At 38.6% G+C, this 17,355-nt stretch overlaps 1 protein-coding gene and 1 long non-coding RNA gene across 16 annotated transcripts in view; one reads left to right on the forward strand and one right to left on the reverse strand.

Moving 5' to 3' along the window:
* The window catches only part of GAPVD1 (GTPase activating protein and VPS9 domains 1), a 73,983-nt gene that overhangs the window by 40,818 nt on the left and 15,810 nt on the right, over positions 1-17,355 (reverse strand). For 13 of the 15 annotated variants that reach the window (XM_082467720.1, XM_082467726.1, XM_082467732.1 and 10 more), the window contains exons 2-6: positions 6,755-6,972; positions 5,114-5,957; positions 3,492-3,578; positions 1,416-1,550; positions 1,080-1,269 (exon numbers count right to left, since the gene is read on the reverse strand). In XM_082467720.1, the coding sequence (XP_082323846.1) occupies positions 1,080-1,269; positions 1,416-1,550; positions 3,492-3,578; positions 5,114-5,957; positions 6,755-6,939 (1,441 nt within the window). In that variant the 5' untranslated portion in view covers positions 6,940-6,972. Of the gene's footprint in view, positions 1-1,079; positions 1,270-1,415; positions 1,551-3,491; positions 3,579-5,113; positions 5,958-6,754; positions 6,973-7,240; positions 7,268-17,355 lie in introns of all 15 variants that reach the window. The other 2 variants (XM_082467725.1, XM_082467731.1) reach the window with 2 other exon arrangements.
* The window catches only part of LOC309663641, a 51,358-nt gene that overhangs the window by 18,383 nt on the left and 15,620 nt on the right, over positions 1-17,355 (forward strand). The window contains exon 2 of the long non-coding RNA XR_014265383.1: positions 13,579-17,246. This is a non-coding gene — a long non-coding RNA (uncharacterized lncRNA). The remainder of the gene's footprint in view (positions 1-13,578; positions 17,247-17,355) is intronic.

The raw sequence follows: 17,355 nt of genomic DNA on the forward strand, positions 1-17,355 counted from the left end.
ATAGATTTATTATAGATAAATGTTTACTAAGGAAATAAGGCTTAATTAAACCTATTTCTTAAAATTGACAAAACAGAAGTTTTGCCTTATTTTATAAAATAACAAAGATCTTAACTCAGTCAATAAAAGACTGGCTATTGATAATAATGAAAAGGGGCTTCCATGGTGGCGCAGTGGTTGAGAATCTGCCTGCCAATGCAGGGGACACGGGTTCGAGCCCTGGTCTGGGAAGATCCCACATGCCGTAGAGCAGCTGGGCCCGTGAGCCACAATTACTGAGCCTGCGCGTCTGGAGCCTGTGCTCCGCAACAAGAGAGGCGGCGACAGTGAGAGGCCTGCGCACCGCGATGAAGAGTGGCCCCCACTTGCCACAACTGGAGAAAGCCCTCGCACAGAAACGAAGACCCAACACAGCCATAAATAAATTAATTAATAAAAATAATAATAATAATAATGAAAAAATAATAACTATATATTTTCAACTTTACTGATAGAAATTTCTAAAATAATATTATTTTATTATATTATTTAGAACTCTGTGGAAAGAACAGGGCTACATAATTCAAATGATGACTTACAGTAAACAAAGTATATTGTAAGTGGCATGATTCCAACTAATTATGACAAGTATGTCTAGATAAAGCTAAAGCCTGGGCTTCTCTGGTGGCGCAGTGGTTAAGAATCCGCCTGCCAATGCAGGGGACACAGGTTCGAGCCCTAGTCCAGGAAGATCCCACATGCCGCAGAGCAACTACGCCCGTGCGCCACAACTACTGAGCCTGCGCTCTAGGGCCTGTGAGCCACAACTACTGAAGCTCACGCACCTAGAGCCCGTGCTCCGCAACAAGAGAAGCCACCGCATTGAAGAGTAGCCCCCACTCGCCGCAACTAGAGAAAGCCCTCACGCAGCAACAAAGACCCAAGGCAGCCAAAAAAAATTGAATTACCACCAGTAAAAATGAAGAGAAGAACTTTTCCAAATTATTTAAAACTATATTCCCAAATGCTAAGCAATAACAAAGGCTAAGAAAGAAATATTAAATTTAAAGGAAAGCCTCAATATGAGAAATTCTCTTTACCTATAGGCAATCGATTCTTTTTATTTGCTGGAGTGGTTGCTGGAGACAGCTGAGGAGTACTGTAGGGAGTCATTTCCAAACTGCTGCTTTTTCCTGGCTTTGCCTGGGGTAGGTTTGCCAATAAATTGTCAAGAGCCATTCTATCTTCTCTCAGTTGATCTCCAGACATCACACTCTTCATAAAATTCACCTGGCAAAAGTAAAAGGACATTTAGCTTATGAAATCAATTTTTCAAACACAATATATATTTCTCACACAATGTACTCATCTATGACTCTGCCCATGTTCAGATAAATGACTTTTGAGAAAGTCCTATTAAAGAATAAAGCCATTACCAGAGTAATAAGCTGACTGTAGGTTATATAAACTACAGTTCTGCTCAACCCTTCCAGAAGATTAACGGAGGACATTGGCGGGGTCTCCACTGCACGGCCTCCAATCACCACATCAAGGAAAGCAGCAACACAGCTCTGTTGAAACAGGAGAAAAAAATCACAGTGAAATACTTCCTCTTTAAAGTAAGGGAACAGGGACTTCCCTGGTGGTGCAGTGGTTAAGAATCCACCTGCCAATGCAGGGGACATGGGTTTGAGCCCTGGTCTGGGAAGATCCCACATGCCGTGGAGCAACTAAGCCCGTGCACCACAACTACTGAGCCTGCGCTCTAGAGCCCGCAAGCCACAACTACTGAGCCCACGTGCCACAACTACTGAAGCCCGTGTGCCTAGAGCCAATGCTCCGCAACAAGAGAAGCCACCACAATGAGAAGCCCGCGCACCGCAATGAAGAGTAGCCCCCGCTCGCCGCAACTAGAGAAAGCCTGCGTGCAGCAACCAAGACCCAATGCAGCCAAAAATAAATAAATAAATAAATTTATTAAAAATAAATAAATAAAGGGAACAAAATTTCTGACTGAGGTGGACAAGCATGTAGAAAGTTTTTCTTCTTGAAAATTATATTAAACCTAACATTTAAAAAAATTAAACTCTCTATGAACTGATATAAAATAATCTCCAAGATATTCTGGTATATGAAACAAACATGAGGCAGACAGTGCACACAGTCCTACCATTCACAATTAGGAAAATATATTAGGAATTTGCTTGTATACATACAGACTTCTTGAAGGACACACAAAAGATTGATAACATGAAGAACATTTAGGGAGGAAATGAAGGTTAGAGATCAGAGGTGGAAGGGAAACTTCACTATCTAACCTTTGAATTTTATGTTGAATGTACAGCCTACTCAAAGTATGATAAATTAAATTTTTTTTATTTTTTAAAATATTTATTTATTTATGTATTTGGCTGTGCCGGGTCTTTAGTTGCAGCACACGGAATCTTCACTGTGGCGTGTGGGATCTTTTAGCTGCAGCACGTGAGATCTTTAGTTGTGGCATGCAGCATCTAGTTCCACCACCAGGGATCGAACCCACGCCCTCTGCATTGGGAGCGTGGAGTCTTAACCACCGACCACCAGGGAAGTCCCTTAAATTTTTATTTAGTTATACCAACTGAACAATGCTATGTTAACTTATGAAATACACTTAAAATTATACATTTATTGCTGATTCATACATTCACAGACTTGATTTAGTGACAATTTTTTTAAATCAAACGTTTTTGTTTGTTTTTTTTTAAATTTTATTTATTTTTTGGCTACGTTGGGTCTTTGTTGCTGCACGCAGGCTTTCTCTAGTTGTGGTGAGCGGGGGTTACTCTTCATTGCAGTGCGCGGGCTTCTCATTGCGGTGGCTTCCCCTGTTGTGGAGCATAGTCTCCAGGCGCGCGGGCTTCAGTAGTTGTGGCACACGGGCTCTAGAGCGCAGGCTCAGTAGTTGTGGTGCATGGGCTTAGTTGCTCCGCAGCATGTGGGATCTTCTCGGACCAGGGCTCAAACCCATGTCCCCTGCATTGGCAGGTGGATTCTTAACCACTGCACCACCAGGGAAGGCCCTAAATCAAACTTTTAAAAATAATCTTAATAGCTCTTTGGCTCTCATTACAATGGCATCTCCTCAACATTTCTATAAGTGAGAATTAGTAATCTTTTTTTTTTAATTGAAGTATAATTGGTGTTTATATACATATTTTTTGAGAATTAGTAATCTTTGATGACACCTTCCTTTATTTTCTTAATTAATTTTTATTGGAGTATAGTTGCTTTACAATGCTTTGTTAGCTTCTGCTGTACAGCAAAGTGAATCTGCTATACAGATGACATCTTCCTTTAAATGCTGCTGATCCAACACTGTATCCTCTATAGCCAAACCAAGGGTAATTGAAAAGAGTATTTAATTTACACATCACCTAGGGACAAGATTTAATAAGGAGAATAGTTAGGTTCACTAATACTTTAGCAGAACTTTCTATCAACAGTACTTCATACGACATAGTATTCACTCTTACTTTGTCAAATTTTCCAAGGCTGCTCTTTGTTCGGGGATCTCCCTCTTCGGAGCCAGTCATTGCTAATTGCTGCAAAAGGCGGCCAACCTGCAACCCAGAGCAGAGGTGGGAAGACATAGGCTGTAGACACTTACACAGTCCTCACTGTGAAAGCACTTCCATTCCATTCTATAAATCTATTTCATAAGAATATTAACACACTAAAGGGATAACTAATAAGAACCTGCTGTATAAACAAAATAAATAAAATAAAATTCAAAAAAAAAAAAAAAGAATATTCACACCACCTGACCAGGCATACAAAATAGGATACCAAATAAAATGTGCATCTTGTCTATGTCAGCTTTTACTATATTTTATTACATTTAGATTGAGTTATAAAGAATAAGTAGGAAATTTTGCTTTGTCTTTAATGCACATTACTACAACATTAGGAAATGAAGGTACACACCTTTGTTTCTGCTGCTGTACTTTTCATGTGTTTAGAAATTTAATTAATTTGTAAAAGCTGACTCAAACTATCTCAAGTTATTATTAAGTACTTTTCCCTATAGTTCATAAAGTACTCAAGGTAAATTTTTGTTCTATACTTAAAAGCAAAGAATTCCTTCAGAACATAAGCTGTTTTGAAAGTAAATACTAATTCACAGAGCCAGTTCTTTACTGCCAAAAGTGAACTGTTACTCCACTCTCTCTAAAGACACTTTGCTGAAACTTATTATCATACAGCATCATCTTCATACCTAGGACAATCCCGCCTTTTACTCATTTTGAAAAGATGTGATTCAACCTCCAATGGAATGACAAAAATAAAACTATAACAACATTATCATAAGAATAAATTTAGTGTTTCAGAGATGATAAAAAATTTTTATTTCAGGGATGCCTATATAGTTAATTTCTAAACACCCCAATATGATAGAACTGATCATGAAAAAAAAGCTTATCATTAAAAAAAAAAATCATCCAAAGACAAGACATATTCTATTCCAAATAAACTCTGTCTCTTCCTCACAGTATTTCTGGGGATAAGATATAATTAAAAGAATCCCTTAAGAAATAATAACACGATTTCAGTAGTTCAGATGATTAGGGAAAAAAGCACTAACATAGATCCAAAAATCCTCTTTCTGAAACTTTTAGGTCCAGAGGAGTTTCAGATTTCAAAATTTGGAGATTTTAGAAAGGTTGGTTACTGCATACATGTAACATGTCCAGTATTTAGGCTGGCTTCCTATAATCAGATACATTAACATTCCTGCAGCAAAACATGAATACTCATGAACATGAAATGGAATAACTAACAATTATAAATAGCCTCATGTTAGTTCAGGTTAGGTTTTGTTACCAAATGAAGTATAAAAGACACTCAATTTTCAGTCATTCTGGATTTTGAAATCATGGGAAAGGGGTAAGGGCTTGTTCTAGAAAATCAAATTCAACTATACATTCAAGTGTATGAGGACTCCATTTAAAAACCAACACAATGTAAGAAGCAAATATTTAGGACAGTTTGGGGAAAAGGAATGGTAAGAATATATGAATAATGTCATCATATTTTCTGTTTGCACTCCCACTGCCCCATCAACTGACTCTAAGCTGAATGCCTAGCAAAAGCATACCTGCATCAGATTAAATCTTGCCACCTCATTAATAGGAGCATCAGAAATTATTCCATACTGTTCTGGATTGACAACCGCAGGACAAATGAAGCAGGCCAACAGGAGGTCAGTACACATTGCTCTGACCTCCCCAACTTCCAGTCTATCTACACAGGAGAGAGTTTTGTACATCTGTGACACAATCCATCTCAAACTATGTGGAAAGCAGTATGTGTTCTGTTTGAGATAACCAATAAATTTGTTCACCAAAGCCACTAGTTTGGCCTCGTTGGAATCCACCATCTCTTGAACCTTCTGCCTGAATCTATCTGAGCCTTTCTCTCCAAAGAGTTTTTCCTGTTGAGATGGGGAGAACCTCTCAATTAGCTTGTTTGGATCTGTTTCCAGGTGATCCTCATCTTCAACAAGCAGCTGCATGATTGGCTCATGTAAAGTTGCTGTGAGGAAAAGTTTGGCAGAAAACAGTCCTTCAGAAAAAAGTTTAAATAAGATGCTGAAGGCACAAGTTCCTCTCCTCAAAAGTCGCCTGGGGTTGTCACTTTCTTTAAGTTCAAATTCAATCAAGTATCTCAACACCTGAAGGAGGTAGCTTTCATCTTCTTGCATAATGCAGTTGCCATAGAGAGAGGTAAAAACTGTGTAAATAACACTTTGTGTGTTCTCCTGATTAAGTTTCTCTCCGGCAACCAAAGAGGAGGCAATAAGACGAGGATTTTCCCTTAATCGACTTAAGAATTCTCCATAAGCAGTCTCCTGAAATCCCAACTGCTTATACCCATCAACAAACTGTGTATCTTCCAAAATCTTGGCATGTTGGCAACATTCAGCAGGGGAAGCTTCAGCACTAAAAAACAAGCAAACAAGCAAAATAATAAAATTAACAACAATAATAATATACCATACTAAAACATGGAAATGTGAGTTGATGATGGTCATGGCAATGAGATCACTCAGAATTGCTAAAATCTTTTAGACCACCAGCATCTAAATGTGTAAAGAAAGTCAAAACCAAAAAGTAGGACAAATTCTTCATATTAAGTCAGGTTCAATGAAGAGTACTGAGAAATAACCATTATTCTGACTTCTATCATTGAAGATCAGTCCTGCCTCTTTTTGAACTTCATATACATGGACTCATACGGTATGTACTCTTCTATGTCTGGCTTCTTTTCTCGACAGTATACCACAGCACCACTATTTCTAGACTTAAAAACTGCTTCTTGGAACAACAGAACAATAAGGTATTAACACAGTGAAAAATGAGGTTTCTAAAACTGAAAAGTAGATATACAATAGCAAAACATGAAAATGTATATATTAAATAATATTAGGAGAAAAGCAGAACACAAGATAATTTACTCTCTACAATAATAAAATGTTATATAGTGCCAAGATACAAAATTAACTGGTATGGTATAAAATATTAATGCTTAAGTTATAATTCTCTACAACTGTGCTTAGGTTAATAGGTTAATTAAGCAAAATAAGCAAAGACTCACCATTGAGATGCTGATTTAAAATATCTTAAACCATGCACTTTGTTGGAAATAGATTTGTTTATTTGCAGTTAGCAGTTATTAACTGCTATAAGCAGAATTATAGTGGTTCATAACATTTAAGACCTCAAAACCTTTTCTTTACCTGGTTATAATAAGCCGATCCAAATTAATTCTCTGTTGCTTAGCGATCCATGCTGTACGATACAACTTTTCAGCTGTCTTAAGTACATCTGCATTGAGCCTCTGAATGAGCTGTTTCTCAGAGTTTACATATAAGCGTTCCTGCTTGAGGTGATGGGCCAAAGTATGAATATCTAGCTTCACCATCTTCAAATGTGGAGAAGGTACAAAGGCTGATCACTAGAGTAAAAAGAAAAAATTTTTATGTCACTTAAATTGTTTTCCAAAAATCAAAGGGAGTAGGAGAACACATTAAATATTAGGCTACATTTAGTATCATGGTTAGCTCTAGTTTTAAAATAATCTATCTATATATATATTTTACAACAGAAGCATTACAGGTTCAGTACAGAAAAACTGATAAATACAGATAAGCAAAAAAAAAAAAAGAAGAAAAAGAGAAAAGCTCTTAATAAGGCCAGTGCTCAGAGGCAGCCACTGTAAATACCTTGCATGTATCCTTCAAGTCCGGTGTCTACAAAAACAGAAACATAGATCAATGGAACAAGATAGAAAGCCCGAAGATAAACCCACGTACCTATGGTCAACTAATCTATGACAAAGGAGGCAAAGATATATAATGGAGAAAAGACAGTCTCTTCAATAAGTGGTGCTGGGAAAACTGGACAGCTACGTGTAAAAGAATGAAATTATAACACTCCCTAACACCATACACAAAAATAAACTCAAAATGGATTAGAGACCTAAATGTAAGACCGGACATTATAAAACTCTTAGAGGAAAACATAGGAAGAACACTCTTTGACATAAATCACAGCAAGACCTTTTTTGATCCACCTGCTAGAGTAATGGAAATAAAAACAAAAATAAACAAATGGGACTTAATGAAACTTCAAAGCTTTTGCACAGCAAAGGAAACCATAAACAAGATGAAAAGACAACCCTCAGAATGGGAGAAAATATTTGCAAACGAATCAACGGACAAAGGATTAATCTCCAAAATATATAAAGAGCTCATGCAGCTCAATATTAAAGAAACAAACAACCCAATCAAAAAATGGGCAGAGGACCTAAATAGACATTTCTCCAAAGAAGACATACAGATAGCCAAGAAGCACATGAAAAGCTGCTCAACATCACTAATTATTAGAGAAATGCAAATCAAAGCTACAATGAGGTATCACCTCACACCAGTTAGAATGGGCATCATCAGAAAATCTACAAACAACAAATGCTGGAGAGGGTGTGGAGAAAAGGGAACCCTCTTGCACTGTTGGTGGGAATGTAAATTGATACAGCCACTGTGGAGAACAGTATGGAGGTTCCTTAAAAAACTACAAATAGAATTACCATATGACCCAGCAATCCCACTACTGGGCATATACCCAGAGAAAACCATAATTCAAAAAGACACATGCACCACAATGTTCACTGCAGCACTATTTACAATAGCCAGGTCATGGAAGCAACCTAAATGCCCATGGACAGATGAATGGATAAAGAAGATGTGGTACATATATACAATGGAATATTACTCAGCCATAAAAAGGAACAAAATTGAGTCATTTGTTGAGACGTGGACGGATCTAAAGACTGTCATACAGAGTGAAGTAAGTCCAAAAGAGAAAAACAAATATCGTTTATTAACGCATGTATGTGGAACCTAGAAAAATGGTACAGATGAACCGGTTTGCAGGGCAGTAGTTGAGACACAGATGTAGACAACAAATGTGTGGACACCAAGGGGGGAAAACCATGGTGGGGTGGGGATGGTGGTGTGCTGAATTGGGCGATTGGGATTGACATGTATACACTGATGTGTATGAAATTGATGACTAATAAGAACCTGCAGTATAAAAAAAAAATCAAACAAACAAACAAAAAAACAACTAATACTAAACTTGCTTTGGGTTATTTGTATGGAAATATGTTAATATAAATGTTTCAGACATTACATGAAATTTCTAAAAATCTTATATGTTCTGGTATAATGTTATAAGTCATAATTCTAGTTATTACTTTAAAATGTATATCTCAGAAATAACTAAATTTCCTTGTCAATTACAAAAAAAAAAAAAGTCCCGTGTCTATTTATCAACACTGGACTTTCCTTGCCTGCTCTCTTTCACACTGCAATCAATCAACATAGCCTGTTGACTCTTTCTTCAAAACACATCTCACCACCTCCATCATCATCTCTCACCCAAAGGTCTCTAACCACTACTTCCTAACTGAACTCCTGCTTCATTTCTTGTACTACTGGAGTCTCTACATAGCATAGAACATCCTTTAAATTTAAGTCAGACCACTTTATTCCCCCACTAGAAGCTGTCCAAAGGCTTATTTTACACTTAGAATGAAATCTGAAAGTCCCACACGATCTAACCCTGCTATTCCTCCAACCTCATCTCCTGCCATTCTAACTCCTGCTCACACAGCTCCAGACACGCTGGCCTCCTCTTGAACAGATCAAGCATGCCCCTTCCTCAAAGCCTCTGCATTTGCTGAACCCTCTCTCTGGAAGGCTATTCCTCCAGATGCCTATGCAAGGCTGGTGCCTTTACTTCATTCAGGTCTCTGCTCAAATGTCTATTCAGAAAGGCCTTCTGAGACAAATCATTCTAAAACAGAAAATATCACTTCCTATTCCCTCTTCTAGCCTTTTTTTTTTTTTTTTAAAGCACTTGCCCCAACCCAGCACGCGTTGTTGTTACATGCATGTTCATCATGCTTAGAGCATGGCTCCCCCACTGAAAGGCAAGGGCTGCCAAGGCCAAGATTTGTCTGTTTTGTCGACTTACTGCTTTAATTTCAGGGCTGAGGAGAGGGCTTGGTTCACAGCAGGAGTTGAATAAGTATTTGCCAAAGGAATGAATGAAATCACACAATTCTTGTTTATCTAGTAGCTAAACAAACTGATAAAAATAGCACACATATTTTAAAGCATTATTATTTAAGCTATACCCTTGAAGCTAGAATGCCTGCCAGACCCACGAACATTTTATCTCAGCAACAGAAGCTCTTGTGGGCCAAATAGCAGAATACAACATTGTGTCGAGGCAGCAGTCATTAAGTTAGAAAAATGCTTCTCATTAAGAATTAAACATTAGGGGTGGGGAAGGAAAGGACTGGGAGTTTGGGATTAGCAGATGCAAACTATTACATATAGGATGGATAAACAAGGTCCTACTGTATAGCACAGGGAACTATATTCAATATCCTGTGATAAACCATAATGAAAAAGAATATGAAAAAGGATACATATATGTATAACTGAGTCACTTTGCTGTACAGCAGAAATTAAACACAACATTGTAAATCAACTATACTTCAATAAAAATTTTTTAAAAAGAATTAAACATGATTATATACTTAAAAGCTGCTATGAGAGTAAAGCTTTAAATGTTCTCACCATAGTAACAAGAAAATGGTAATTACATGAGGTGAAGGATGTGTTAACTAACCTTACTGTGGTAAACATTTTGCAATGTATGTGTACCAAATCATCATTATATGACAAACTTACACAATGTTATATGTCAATTATAGTTCAATAAAGCTAGAAAAAAAAAAGTTGTCCCAGCCCATCAGATTCATAATGGATTTATTTGGAATTGATAAAATACAATTTGTAGTGAATTCAGATTCTGAAAGAGGTGACAACCTAGCTCACAGAACTCTCAATATGTTTACAGATCCAATGAAAATATGTTCATATATATGAAATAAATATTTTTGGTGCTAAGACTAAAAAAAAGAGTTGAACATTATGGTAGCAGATGGAAATATATTTAAAGCCACCTTATTTAAAGAAATAGGTTCAACAATTTTTAATTAAGTTTGATTTCAGAAATTAAAATTTTTTCTTTTATTTTAATGAACTACTGATGACTAGAAAAGTCTCAGATATTATCATCTAACTTGAATTTAACTGCTTTAAAAACTTTCTTGTACCTTATCAATTCCCTAGCGAACTATACAAAGCTATTATTCCAAGTCTCCTGTATTAAAACCCTCAGAGTGCTTTCCTCTCAAAAGGTTTAAATATGTCTACTTCACCAAGATGATTCACTATTAACTCACAAAAGCATCTGGGTACATTCAAAAAAATTGGTGCCATACATACATATATAATCTTATTAACTCAGCCTAAAGAAAACACGTATGACTTTGCAGACTTCCATGAGGGAATTCTAACATCCTCTAGGGGGCTCTAAATCCACAGACTAAGAACAGAATCACTGAACAAATGGCTGTAACTATGAGAAACATTACAGTTAATGAAAATAGTACTGAAATGGGCTCTTAAAGATCTGTATGCTTTGGGGACTTCCCTGGTGGTCCAGGGCAGGGGGTGCAGGTTCGATCCCTGGTCAGGGCGCTAAGATCCCACATGCCTCACAGCCAAAACCCCAAAACATAAAACAGAAGTAATACTGTAACAAATTCAATAAAGACTTTAAAAATGGTCCACGTCAAAAAATTTTTAAAAAAAAGATCTGTATGCTTCATTAATTAGTTCTGTTACCTTGGGTATATAATGCATATTCTCTGAACCTCAGGGGTTTTTTCATCCATAAAATGTGGACACAGTATCTACATTTATTTTGTGCCTGGCATGAGAAACATATTAGGTACTAGGGATACAAAAAAAGGATAAAATCTAGTATGTGCCCTCAAGGACTTCCTAATCTAATAGAACAAGGCAGACACGCAAGCAGATGGCTGCCCCAAAATGTTATGGGTATAATACTATGGCTGAATGAAGGCTGTACAACGTAGAGTACAGACAAAAGAGAAGGAATGACTGAGGAGTTAGGTACCTGTGCCTAGTCTTAAAAGACAAGTATGGGGGGTGGGGGATAAGTATTTGCCAGACATAAAGAGGATAATGGGTAGGGGTAGACTTCCAGATACAGGCAGCCAATCAAGCAAAGGCACAGAAGTGTGTGACACAGTATATTCAGAGAACTACACATGGCTTGCTACAGTCTGGGGGCATGTGTTGTGTATGTTAAGAGTGAGGCTGGGGGTAGGGGAGGAAATATATAATGAGATAAGGCCACAGAGACCGAAGGTACACAGAAGCCAGTGTTAAGAAACTGGGACTGGACTTTCCTAATGGCACAGCAGTTAAGAATCCGCCTGCCAATGCAGGGGTCACAGGTTCGATCCCTGGTCCGGGAAGATCCCACGTGCCGTGGAGCAACTAAGCCCATGCTCCACAACTACTGAGCCTGAGCTCTAGAGCCCGCCCATGAACCACAACTACTGAAGCCCGCATGCCTAGAGCCCATGCTCTGCAACAAGCCACCGCAATGAGAAACCTGCGCACCACAACGAAGAGTAGCCCCCGCTCGCTGCAACTAGAGAAAGCCCACGCGCAGCAACGAAGACACAACACAGCCAAAAATAAATAAATCAATTAATTTAAAAAAAATAAATGAAACTGGGACTTTGCACTGTAGGAGATGGGAAAAGAGTTTATTTAAACGGATTAACACAAATTTACATTTGAGAACATAAACTTTGGCAGGAAGGAAAAAGATGAGGTGGTTTGGATGGAACTACATTTAGAAAGACTAAGAAATTGTTGATAGGCAAGACCACTGGCATTTTTCACAGAACTAGAACAAAAAATTCACAATTTGTATGGAAACACAAAAGACCCTGAATAGCCAAAGCAATCTTGAGAAAGAAAAATGGAGCAGGAGGAAACAGGCTCTCTGACTTCAGACAATATTACAAAGCTACAGTAATCAAGACAGTATGGTACTGGCACAAAAACAGAAATATAGATCAATGGAACAGGACAGAAAGCCCAGAGATAAACCCACGCACATATGGTCACCTTACCTTTGATAAAGGAGGCAAGAATATACAATGGAGAAAAGATAAGTGGTGCTGGGAAAACTGAACAGCTACATGTAAAAGAATGAAATTAGAACACTCCCTAACACCATACACAAAAATAAACTCAAAATGGATTAAAGACCTACATGTAAGGCCAGACACTATCAAACTCTTAGAGGAAAACATAGGCAGAACACTCTATGACATAAATCACAGCAAGATCCTTTTTGACCCACCTCCTAGAGAAATGGAAATAAAAACAAAAATAAACAAATGGGACCTAATGAAACTTCAAAGCTCTTGCACAGCAAAGGAAACCATAAACAAGACGAAAAGACAACCCTCAGAATGGGAGAAAATATTTGCAAATGAAGCAACTGACAAAGGATTAATCTCCAAAATTTACAAGCAGCTCATGAAGCTCAATATCAAAAAAACAAACAACCCAATCCAAAAATGGGCAGAAGACCTAAATAGACATTTCTCCAAAGAAGATATACAGATTGCCAACAAACACACGAAAAAATGCTCAACATCATTAATCATTAGAGAAATGCAAATCAAAACTACAATGAGATATCATCTCACACCAGTCAGAATGGCCATCCTCAAAAAATCTACAAACAATAAATGCTGGAGAGGGTGTGGAGAAAAGGGAACCCTCTTGCACTATTGGTGGGAATGTAAACTGATACAGCCACTATGGAGAACAGTATGGAGGTTCCTTAAGAAACTGAAAATAGAACTACCATATGACCCAGCAAACCCACTACTGGGCATATACCCTGAGAAAACCATAATTCAAAAAGAATCATGCAAAAAAAAAAAAAAGAGTCATGCACCACAATGTTCATTGCAGCTCTATTTACAATAGCCAGGACATGGAAGTAACCTAAGTGTCCATCGACAGATGAATGGATAAAGAAGATGTGGCACATATATACAATGGAATATTTACTCAGCTATAAAAAGAAACGAAATTGAGTTATTTGTAGTGAGGTGGATGGACCTAGAATCTGTCATACAGAGTGAAGTAAGTCAGAAAGAGAAAAACAAATACCGTATGCTAACATATATATATGGAATCTTAAAAAAATATATATATATGGTCATGAAGAACCTAGGGGCAAGATGGGAATAAAGACACAGATCTACTAGAGAATGGACTTGAAGACACGGGGAGGGGGAAGGGTAAGCTGGGACAAAGTGAGAGAGTGGCATGGACATATATACACTACCAAATGTAAAATAGATAGCTAGTGGGAAGCAGCCGCATAGCACAGGGAGATCAGCTTGGTGCTTTATGACCACCTAGAGGGGTGGGATAGGGAGGGTGGGAGGGAGGGAGACGCAAGAGGGAAGAGATATGGGAATATATGTATATGTATAACTGACTCACTTTGTTATAAAGCAGAAACTAACACACCATTGTAAAGCAATTATACTTCAATAAAGATGTTAAAAACAAACAAACAAAAAAAGAAATGTTGCAGCGGCAATGGAAAGAACAGGACAAATTTGAGAGATACTGGAGATAGAAAATACAAGATTTGCTTACACCTACACATGGGGAAGGCGAGGTAGAAGTTTCCAACTCTGGTGACAAGGGTTGGTGGTGGTGTTATTCACCACAATTTCGTATCGTATGAGAAAACACTTTATAAACTGAAAATTGTGCCTGGTATGGTTCTAAGAACTTTACACACTTAATCTTCATAACATCCCTCTGAGACAGGTACTTTGCCACAAAAGAAACTGAGGCTCAGGGATATTACGTAACTTACATAAGGCCACAGGGGTGAGAGGTGATAGAGCCAGTACACTATTATTATAGTCCTGATCTCTACAAGAATGACTCAGAAATCGTGTGGTTACACAGGTGAATTATTTTTAAGAGATGCACACTAAAGTACGTAGAAGTAAATTGTTAGGATGTCTGGAACTCACTTGTACATGGCTCAAAAAAACTAAAAGATTTTTTAAAGGCAGCAAAATGTAAACCACTGTTGAATCTGGTTGGTGGGTATATGGTGATCACTGTACTACCCTTCAACAGTTTCTGTATGTTAGAATTTTTTAATTATAAAATGATAGAGGAAAATACTTTAGAAATTCTCAAACCGTATCCTTCTTGCTGCCTTAATACAATTTAATTCAACAAATACATTATTGACTTTTGCTGGAACGTAGCCAGGTCCCTTAATCTCAAGGAGTTCACAGTCTAATTACAACCAAAATACTGTTCAAGATAGGATGCATAAAATGTTTCCAATGACATAGCAAAATATGAACCAATTTATGCAATTCAGAAATTAAAACCTTCAAATATAGCTTCACTTAAAAAAATTAACACATGAAAGTAATGCTCCACCTGATCTACGTAAGAACTCACCTTCTAAACCCTTCAGTGGTCCCAAATGTCTTCAAAGACATTCTCGTAAAGATATTTTACGTAAGGGGACTTCCCTGGTGGTCCAGTGGGTAAGACTCTGCACTCTCAATGCAGGGAGCCTGGGTTTGATCCCTGGTGGGGGAACTAGATCCTGCATGCATGCCACAACTAAGAAGTCCACATGCCACAATGAAGATCCCATGTGCTACAACTGAGGCCCGGCACAGCCAAAATAAATAAATAAATAAATAAATAAATTATTTTTTTTAAAAAGATATTTTAAATAAACCCAGAACACTAGATAACTTGCTAAATTTTCTTTCTTTAATCAAGTTCATCAGACTATATGACCTACTACCCACCCCTGTTGCCATCATATACTATAGTCTCTCTCCTTCCTTCAACACCCCCAAACTCCAATGATCATTTGACCCTACCAAGACTTTCAAGCCATTAATCCTACCACCTTTTTTGCTAACCTTCACTCTCCTCCTGTCTCTGCTTCCCTCCTTACCCAGCTAGCATAAACCCCATGGTCAATCATTATGATCACTGGCTGAATGTACTCTCAATTTGCCCCCCTCACTTGACTAAACCTCAGTCCCAGTTAAATCCAATGCGGGACTTCCCTGGCGATCCAGTGGTTAAGACTTCGCCTTCCAATGCAGGGGGTGTGGGTTTGATCCCTGGTCGGGGAGCTTAAATCCCACAGGCCTCAGGGCCAAAGAACCAAAACAAAACAGAAGCAATATTGTAACAAATTCAATAAAGACTTAAAAAAAAAATGGTCCACATCCAAAAATCTTAAAGAAAAAAACAATGTTCTGCCTACTCCTAATTTATACCTGTGTATGAGAAAACCAACACACACAACCATGCTAAATATCACTTTAAACTCACGATCACAAACCCTATACGAGCCCTTACTGATGCATGATACGCACACTATTACTTCCCCAGTCCATCCATCACTCCCCCCCTCTCCCAGGCAACTAATTCATACCATCTCTCCTCAAATCTCCAGCCTCTTCCCCTCTCCTTATTCTCAGCTCCTTGCTTCCTACTTCACTGAGGAAACTGAAGCATCAGAAGAGATGTTCCTCAGGCTCCCTGCTTCAGTTTTTGCTCTCAGCCTACTCTCAACACAGCAGCCAGAGTGGGCCTGTGAAATCCGAAGTCAAATCACATCACTCCTGTGCTCAAAATCCTCCAAAAGCTTCTTTTCTTGGCTTTCCATGGTCTGCCTCCATCCCCCCTACCTCTCTGACCTCACCTCCTATTACCAGAAGACCATACAACTTACCATCCAAACTAGGACACTACTGGGAGTGAAAGCGGACACTATTAATAATTTCATCGAGACAAGAGACATAAACAAGGACATACGACCACTCTCTTACCAGATCCCTCATTCACTCTGCTCCAGCCATATTCTCCAACATGCCAGGTATACTTGCACCCTAGTACCCTTGTACTTGCTCACCACCCAGGTCTCTCACTTCCTTTGGGTCTTATCAAGAGTCATCTTCGGGGCTTCCCTAGTGGCGCAGTGGTTGAGAATCTGCCTGCCAATGCAGGGGACACGGGTTCGAGCCCTGGTCTGGGAAGATCCCACATGCCGCGGAGCAACTAGGCCCGTGAGCCACAATTACTGAGCCTGCGCGTCTGGAGCCTGTGCTCTGCAACAAGAGAGCCCGTGATAATGAGAGGCCCGTGCACCGCGATGAAGAGTGGCACCCACTTGCCGCAACTACAGAAAGCCCTCGCACAGAAACGAAGACCCAACACAGCCATAAATAAAATAAAAATAAATAAATAAATAAACCCAAAAGTTTAAAAAAAAAAAAGTCATCTTCTTCAATGAGGTCTTTCTTGGTCACCCTACCTAAAATTCCAACCCCTGCCCTGCCACACACACATACTACCTCTCCCTGCTTTAGTTTTTCTTGTTAGCACTAGTCATATTATACATTTCACTTATTTATCTTATGTACTGTCCATCTCCCCAAGAAAATGTAAACTCCCTAAGAGGAGGGATTTTTGCCTAATTTCTTCCCTGCCCTATTCACACTGACTAGAATAGAACCCGTCACATCACGAGCATTCAGTAGTACACATTTGCTGAATGAATATATGAATGAAAAAGAGGTATTTCAATAACCTATTCACGTTAGAAACATGATAAGCAGAGGTAGAAATAACACAGGAGGAACAGAGGTGTAGTCTTTGATGGACAGGAAAAGAAGAGGTAGGGCTTCCCTGGTGGCGCAGTGGTTGAGAATCTGCCTGCCAATGCAGGCGACACGGGTTCGGGCCCTGGTCTGGGAAGATCCCACATGCCGTGGAGCAACTAGGCC

Source organism: Balaenoptera physalus (assembly GCF_965194825.1).
Source record: "Balaenoptera physalus genome assembly, chromosome: 7".
NCBI classification, from domain to species: Eukaryota; Metazoa; Chordata; class Mammalia; order Artiodactyla; family Balaenopteridae; genus Balaenoptera; species Balaenoptera physalus.